Source organism: Chiloscyllium plagiosum, chromosome 41, assembly GCF_004010195.1.
Source record: "Chiloscyllium plagiosum isolate BGI_BamShark_2017 chromosome 41, ASM401019v2, whole genome shotgun sequence".
NCBI classification, from domain to species: domain Eukaryota; kingdom Metazoa; phylum Chordata; class Chondrichthyes; order Orectolobiformes; family Hemiscylliidae; genus Chiloscyllium; species Chiloscyllium plagiosum.
The window spans coordinates 5,132,159-5,140,845 of record NC_057750.1 but is presented as its reverse complement, the minus strand read 5'-3'; the positions used below and the strand labels follow the sequence as shown (position 1 = coordinate 5,140,845).

Sequence of the window (8,687 nt, the reverse complement as noted above, 5' to 3'; positions counted from 1 at the left end):
GGAAATCCTTCCCTTCGCTAGAAGCTTCCTCGAGAGGGGAGGGGCGGACATCAGCCTGAGGCCTATTCGACAGGCTAAACCCCATGGTGCCGTGTGAGTTGTGTCTATTTGTTACCCCGAGGTTTGATTTCTTCTGGGATCCCTGGATTTTTAAGGGTCTCTGGTTAACTGAGATTGATTGTGGCTCTGCCATTTTAAAGCAAGTTTTAAGCCTGAGGTTAAAATAACCAGGGCCTTGGGATTTGACACAACCATGTTAAGTGTCTGACACACAGGAGGAAATTAAAACCCTGAATGTGAAATTCTCCTCAAAGGCTTGGTGTAATGTCAGAATAATATGTGATGTGTGGGCCGGGATGGACGAGATACGGATAAAGACAGAGAGAGAGAAGGATAGAGAGAGAGAGAAGGATAGAGAGAGAGAAGGATAGAGAGAGAGCTCTCAAAGGGAAATAGAGAGGGAGTTGGAGAGATTCTGAGAAAGAGAGAAGTGAGGAATAAGGGGAGACAGAGGAAAAAGCAATGCACTGACTGAGACAGAACAAGGGTGATAAAGAGAGTTGGAGAGACAGAGAAAAACAGGGAATAAGAAAGAGAGTGAGTTACTGAAGGAGACAGTGGGAGAGAAAGACAGTCAGAAACTGAAAGATAGACACAAAGGAATGAGGAGAGAGGAGAAAAACAGATGGAACTAGGGAAAGAAATCGTAACAGAGAGGGAGAGATGGAAATGATGAGACTCAGAGAGATCAGAGAAAGAGCACAAAGTGAGAGACAGATACAGGATTCAGTCAGAGAAGGAGCATTGATATCTTAGAAGAAACAAGTTGTCATATTCAACAAAGAAAATAGATTGGGGAGAGGAAAGTAAAGGCAAAGACACAGGAAGAATGTATTTGCAGCCGTTCAACCTTCTTTGAGGACCTTGTTGCATTCACTGCTGACTGGCAATGGGTTGGGTTTGGAAAGTGTATCTGAAATCACTTCAACAATACACCTGGTCACCTGCAGAGGGAGACAAAGGTACACACAGCCATTTAAATCACATCAACAAGAAACTGCAGGAGGCCATTCAGCCCCTCAAGACTGGTCTGCAACTCACTTTGTTCTGATCACAATTTACCTGCCTTTGCTTCATACCTTTTGTGCAAACGTCCGTGAAACTTAAAAGATTAATTGAGGTAACATCTGTTGATTTATTTGGAACAGTGGAAATAATTTTTCTAGGTTCAAAACTAGGCTAGTTTTCCCAAAACTAGATTAACCGAGTGTGCTTCTTGCTGCACTCCTCCACGTGGCTGGTAGACTGATACAGTGCTCCAGTCACACCAGCTACAGGAAGGATATTATTAAGCTGGAGAAGCTTCAGAAGAGATTTACCAGGATTTGCTGAGTAAGGAAGGTTTGAGTTATAAAGGGAGGTTGGGACATTTTTCACTGGAGCGCAGGAAGTTTGAGGGGTGACCTGACAGAGGTTTATAAAATAATGACGGATATGGATAGAGTTGTCTTTTCCCAAGGATGGGGGATTTCAAGACTAGGGAGCACATTTTCAAGTTGGGGAGAGAGAGGGTTTTCAAAAAAAGACACGAACGGCAAACGTTTTTACACAGAGGGTGGTTCTTGTGAGAAATGAACATCCTGAGTAAGTGGTGGATGTGGGTGTAATTATAACATTTAAAAGACATTTGGATAAGTACGTGAATAGGAAAGGATTGGAGGGATATGGGCCAGGAGCAGGCAGGTGGGCCTGGTTTAGTTTGGGGATTATGGTCAGCATGGACTGGTGGGCCGAAGGGTCTGTTTCCATGCTGTGTGACTCCAAGACTACAATGTGATACTGAAATGTGGTCCCCCAAAAAATATCCTCACAAGCAGTTGGTTCCTAGCTCATTAGAAATAAAATGCCAACATAAATGAGAGATTTCCACTCTGTCGCTGGAGAAGTGTTTTTTGATGTCTCTCCTGAACTATTTTGCTCTGATGTCTAGGCTTTGACCCCTTTATCCTAGACTCCATCAGTAGATCTCTCAACTGGTTATCTCATCAACTTCTTCCAAATTCCTATCTAAACCCTAATCCAGTGTTACCCTTTCTCCGGGATTTGGGGAGACTGGAATACTGTGCAAAATGTTTGGTCTCTGTTTTTGAGGGAAGGATTTACTTGTGTTGGAGAGAGCACATCGAAGGTTCACTAGTTTGGTGGCTGGGCTTGAGGAGGTTTGAGTGCCAATTTTCTGCAGAAAGAGAAGATCTCATTCTAATATGAAAAGATTCTGAAGATATTTGACCACGTGAATACTGAAAGGACAGACAGATTCTCGATCAGTCAGAGAAATCAAGGGTTACAGGGAAAGGGCAGGGAAGTGGGTATGAGGAATATCAGATCAGACATGATCCTACTGAATGGCAGAATAGTGTCAAGGGGCCAAATGGCCTACTCCTACTCCTGCTCCTATTTCTGATGGTTTTATAGGACACAACACTCCAGGAATGTCAAACAAGGGGCATAGGATGAGGGGCTGATCATTTGCAACTCGTGGATTGGCACAGTGGCTCAGTGGTTAACACTGCTGCCTCTCAGCAGCAGGGACCAGAGTTCGATTCTACCCTCGGGCGACTGTCTGTGTGGAGTTTGCACATTCTCCCCGTGTCTGCGTGGGTTTCTTCCGGGTGCTCCGGTTTCCTCCCACAGTACAAAGATGTGCAGGTTAGGGCGGATCTGCAATGGGAAATGCAGGGTTACCGGGGTAAGATAGGGGGAGGATCTGGGTGGGATGCTCTTTGGTGAGGACTCAATGGGCTGAACGGCCTGCTTCCACACTGTAGAGATTCAATGATTGACATCATTGGGTAGTGTCGCTCGGTCAAAATCCTGAAACCCCCTCCATAGCAGCATTGTGAGATGCTCTTCAGAGGGTCATTGTGGACTTGATGGGCCGAATGGCCTGCTTCCACACTGTAGGGATTCTATGAACTGAGACTAGGAGAAGCTTCTTCAGTCAGAGGGCTGTGAATCTTTGGAATTGTCAGGGAGCTGCGGATGCTCCACCATCGAAGAAGACTAAGAGCAGGAATTTCTCAGGCAGTTGAGGGATATGGGGAGCAGAACGAGAAGGGGAATTGGAACACAAAAATCAGCCACGATCATACGAAGTGCTGGAACAGGCTTGAATGGCCTACTCAGGTCTCTGTACATCTTTTCTCAGATCCTACAGGAATTGGGAGGTCATGTTGCGGCTGTACAGGACATTGGTTAGGCCACTGTTGGAATATTGCGTGCAATTCTGGTCTTCTTCCTACCGGAAAGATGTTGTGAAACTTGAAAGGGTTCAGAAAAGAATTACAAGGAGGTTGCCAGGGTTGTAGGATTTGAGCTACAGGGAGAGGTTGAACAGGCTGGGGCTGTTTTCCCTGGAGCGTCGGAGGCTGAGGGGTGACCTTATAGAGGTTTACAAAATTAAGAGGGGCATGGATAGGATAGATAGGCAAAGTCTTTTCCCTGGGGTCAGAGAGTCCAGAACTAGACGGCATAGGTTTATGGTGAGAGGGGAAAAATATAAAAGAGACTCAAGGGCAACTTTTTCACGCAGAGGGTGGTATGTGTACGGAATGAGCTGCCAGAGGATGTGGTGGAGGCTGATACAATTGCAACATTTAAGAGGCATTTGGATGGGTATATGAATAGGATGGGTTTGCAGGGATATGGGCCGGGTGCTGGCATGTGGGACTAGATTGGGTTGGGATATCTGGTCGGCATGGACGGGTTGGACTGAAGGGTCTGTTTCCGTGCTGTACAGCTCTATGACTCTATGACTCAACCCCATGAACCTTCACTCTTTTCAAAGGAATGTTCTCACTAAATGAGGCCAACCCCTACCTCCAACCTCCACAGGGACAACACTACAATGGAGGGAGCGGGAACAGTGCAGGAAATCAGAACCAAATACCAGGAATTTTGGGAAATATTCAGCAGGTCAGGCAGCCTCTAGAGAGAGAGGGCTCACAGTACAGGTGATTTCAATGGCTTTTAAATCAAATGAAGAGTCTTGAAACTGAAACATTAACTTGGTTCCTCTCTCCCCAAATGCTGGGCCTGCTCAGCTTTTGCGATGTTTCCTGTCTGTATCTCACACGGGCAGTGCTGGGTTTGAGGAGAGTGTTGGTCGAGACCAGGTCAACGGTGAATTAGCCATCTCCATTTTTTTCTCGGTCCAATGATGTCTCAACTTTAAAATTCTCTCCCACTTTTTTCTTCATTCATTCGTGGGATGAGAGTGTCACTGGCCATTCCCCATCCCTAGTTGCCCCTTCCGAAGGTGCGGGGGGGTTGAGTTGCCTTCTTGAACCCCTGTGCTCTATGTGGTATAGGGACACCCACACAATGCCCTGAGGGAGGGAATTCCAGGATTTGGACCTGGAAATACATCGCTGTTTCCTTCAGAGTCAGGATGGGGAGGTGCTTGCTTGGTGCCAGTCATTTTCCCATCTACTTTACCAAGGCCATCCTTGTCATCACAATCCCCTCCCCATCTCTGCAACTTCCTTTAGCCTCATTATCCTCGGAGCTCTGTGTGTCCCCAACGTCCCCCTGATTTTAATCACTTTGCCTGTCTGGGCCTCACACTCTGAAATCTGTCTCCATCCCTGCCTCCGTCCATCTCTCCCTCCGTCTGTCCTGCATGAAGGAGCTCCTTAAAATCAACCTCATTTCTCTCAGTTTCTCCTCTTGTGGTTCAGAATCAGTTATCGGGTCTCAGAGTCACACGGCATGGAAACAGACCCAACTCGTCCATGCTGACCAGGTTTCCCAACCTAATCGAGTCCCATTTGTCAGCATTTGCCCCATATCCCTCTAAACCCTTCCTATTCATGCACCCATCCAGATGCCTTTTAAATGTACCAGTCTCCACCCACTTCCTCTGGCAGCTCATTCCATACACACACCACCCGCTGGGTGAAAAAGTTGCCCCTTGGTTCTCTTTTATATCTTTCCCCTCTCACCCTAAACCTATGCCCTCAGGTTTTGGACTCTCCCACCCCTGGGGAAAGGACCTTTGCTAATCACCCTATCCATGCCCCTCATGATTTTATAAACCTCCATAAGGGTCATTCCTCAACCATCAACGCTCCAGGGAAACAAAGCCCCTGCCTCTCCCTATAACTCAAATCCTGAGGAATGGGTGGGAGGAGAGAGGATTACTCCCCTCATTCTGGGATGGGGGGGAAGCTGCTCCCCTACCCTGCCCCCCTCACGGAGGGATCATTGTATGATAGAGAAGCAATTTGGGACGTTCCACTACATTAAAGGCTCTGCATAAATGCAGCTTGCTTCTGTTATTGTAGAGTTTAGATCTGAAAGCTGCAGTGTAATAAAGCTGCTTCACTTAGCAAACAGTAACTGACTGTGAGCCACAGGAGTAAGTCAGACTGATTTTAAAAACTTGTAGATGCTGTCAGAACATCAAGAAATAGCTGGAAAAGCTCTGCAGGTCTGGCAGAGAGAAATCAGAGTTAATGTTTCGGGTCCAGAACTGTTCTGAGGAAGGGTCACTGGACCTGAAAGGTTAACTCTGATTTCTCTCCACAGATCTGCGGAGCTTTTCCAACTATTTCTGTTTGAGGTTGATTTTAAAGTCCTCCCTAAAACAGGAGAGGGACTGATTTAAGGTGGGAATTCCAGAGTTTGGGGTCCAAACAGCTGAAGGTTTGGCCGGCAGCGGTTAAAAATACAGGAGTAGAGAGAAGACAGGCTGAACAATGAGGTTTACAAACAGGGCAAAGGAAAGCTCAGTTACCTTCTCATCTTCCTTCTCCAGCTCAGATGACAGAGGTCGGGAGATCACTGTAAATAAATAAAGCACTGCAGTAAATTATTGCAATTACAGACTTCAGGATTAAAAGCAGAAGGCAGAATGATCAATCGTGGTAGGAGCTACAAACTCAAATCTTCCCACTCATCCTCCTCCTCCCAACCTGGAGAGTTTGAGCACCCAAACTCCTGAGTTTAGCAGGTCGGAGGTTCAAGACTGGGTATGGAGGATGAAGATTAGATCAGATTCTTTATAATGTGTGGAAACAGGACCTTCGGCCCAACAAATCCACAGCAATCTTCTGAAGAGTAACCCACCCAGACCCATTTTCCTTTAAATGATGCACCTAACAATTTAGCATGGCAAATTCACCCTAACCTGCACATCTTTGAACTATGGGAGGTAACCGGAGCACCCGGAGGAAACCCACGCAGACACAAGGAGAACATGCAAACTCCACACAGACAGTCGCCCGAGGCTGGAATTGAACCCGGGTCCCTGGCGCTGTGAGGCAGCAGTGCTAACCACTGAGCCACCGTGCCGCCCCACAGAAGCATCTGATCTGTGTTGCCAATCCCAGTGCAGTGCGGAGGGAGTGCTCACGCCCTACAGCATGGGCAGGGAGGCATTGCGAAAGGGATAGAGAACGGGAGGGCCACTGTAATGAGTGAAAGAAACAGTAGCTGTACGAGGAAATGAACCATTTTTCAGGCAGCGAGAGGCTAGAAAATGGAATGCAGAGTGTGGTGCAGGCAGATTCAGTTGAGATGTTTGGAAGTGAACATGTGCAGGGGTACAGGGAGAATGGAAGTCAACTGGCTGCTTACGTGGAGAGCAGAAGCAGATAAAGTGGGCCAAATGGCCTCTTTCTGAGCTGGAACAATTCTGTAATTCTACATCAGATATTTATTTCCACATCTGTAATACTGTCCGGGTCCTTCCCTGTCTCAGCTCATCAGCTGCTGAAACCCTAGTTCGTTTTGTTGTAACCTCTAGACTATCCCAGCACATCCCAGGATTGCAGAGTACTGGGCTAATGGTAAGATTCTTGGTAGTGTCGATGAGCAGAGAGATCTCAGTGTCCAGGTACATAGATCCCTGAAAGTTGCTACCCTGGTTGATAGGTTTGTTAAGAAGGCATACGGTGTGTTAGGTTTTATTTAGAGAGGGATTGAGTTTCAGAGCCACAAGGTCATGCTGCAGCTGTACAAACTCTGGTGTGGCCACTTGGAGTATTGTGTAGAGTTTTGGTTGCTGCATTATAGGAAGTATGTGGACTTTTTCCCAGGGCAGAAATAGCTATCATGAGGGGGCATAATTTTAAGGTGATTGAAGGAAGGTTTAGGGGAGATGTCAGAGGTTGGTTCTTTACACACAGAGTGGCAGGTACACTGGTAGTAGAGTCAGAGACATCAGGAACATTTAAGCGATTCTTGGATAGGCAGATAGAAATTAGTAAATTGAAGGGTATGTAGGTCAGTTTGATCTTAGAGTAGGATAAAAGATTGGCACAACATCGAGGGCCGAAAGGCCTGTACTGTTCCATGTTCTATGTTCTTTGTCAGAAAATTTTCTTGATGATTTTGGTCCTGGTATGGTGAATTGCTTGTGAGACAATCTATTTTACTGCATTTGTCTTTTGTCAAAAAGGTGTGTCTATGGGAGTCATGATTTGGAGGTGCCGGTGTTGGACTGGGTTGGACAAAGTTAAAAATCACACAACACCAGGTTATAGTCCAACAGGTTTATTTTGGAAGCACTAGCTTTCGGTGCCACAACCACCCGATGAAGGAGCAGCGTTCCGAAAGCTAGTGCTTCCAAAATAAACCTGTTGGACTATAATCTGGTGTTGTGTGATTTTTAAACTGTGTTTATGGGTTGTTACTATATTAGAACAGTAACTGTTTAGTAGTTAAATAATCCATTATGCTGTTCAATTTTCCAGTACAGTTAGGCTATTCTGATTTCTTCTCTCCTTGTTTTATTTTAACTATAGTGTATGAATAAAGTGTATTTACTTCAAATCTGGTCATTTGACCAATCAAATTGTATCCAAAATGCAACACCTTTAAAATAAGAAAAAGTTAGGACGCAGGCTATCTTCTCAATATTTTGAGGGGGTTTGGTCTGTTCCATATCACTATGTATGACTAAACAGCACCTGACATTCACATTGTTACCCTCACTGGGGCCTTTTACTCCTTGTGAGGTGATATCTTTAACGCCTCCACTCGCAGACAGCAAACCAGATCTCGACAAGTCAACTCTGCTTCAGAAGAGACTCTCCCAACTCCACTCAGAGTTGCTTTGAGTTACATAAAGATACATTTCCTGTTACATTCTGTGCAGACGGAGCCCTAGCTGTTTCAGACACAGGGCATTGGGGGTACATGTGTCAATATCAGAACTCCTGCAGTTTCACTGCTGCAGATCACCTAGTTCCGACTCAATCTATCCTACGCCAGATCTGGAAATGTTTTATTACCATCCTCACACACGCCAGATGGTCAGTCACTAAGCGGGAAAGAAAACAACTAATTTGCAATGGAAATAAAGCGGGCGTTTGAACTCTTAAATGACATCACCCATCGATGAATTACTTTCTCAACCTTTACCAGGGATGGTACAGTTAACAATTTGTTCCTTTCAACATATCATGCGTTCTAATTTTCTTTCCAATTGCCCGAATGAGAAGGGAAGGAATTGTACACAAATAAAGACAGACAGAGGTAGAGAAGGGGTGGCAGGCAAGAGAAGGACAGAGATTGAGAGAGAAATACAGGGAAAGATAGGGAGACTTGGGAAGGAGACAGGAATGTAGAAAGATACATAGACAGAAACATACATTGGAACAAAGAGGGAGATGGAGATGGAA

The 8,687-nt window shown here is 45.7% G+C and overlaps 1 protein-coding gene across 1 annotated transcript in view; it reads right to left on the bottom strand.

Moving 5' to 3' along the window:
• LOC122542688 (chromogranin-A-like) overlaps positions 1-8,687 on the bottom strand; it is a 19,908-nt gene that overhangs the window by 9,411 nt on the left and 1,810 nt on the right. The window contains exons 2-3 of the mRNA XM_043680666.1: positions 5,798-5,844; positions 911-1,004 (exon numbers count right to left, since the gene is read on the bottom strand). Of these exons, the coding sequence (XP_043536601.1) occupies positions 911-1,004; positions 5,798-5,844 (141 nt within the window). The remainder of the gene's footprint in view (positions 1-910; positions 1,005-5,797; positions 5,845-8,687) is intronic.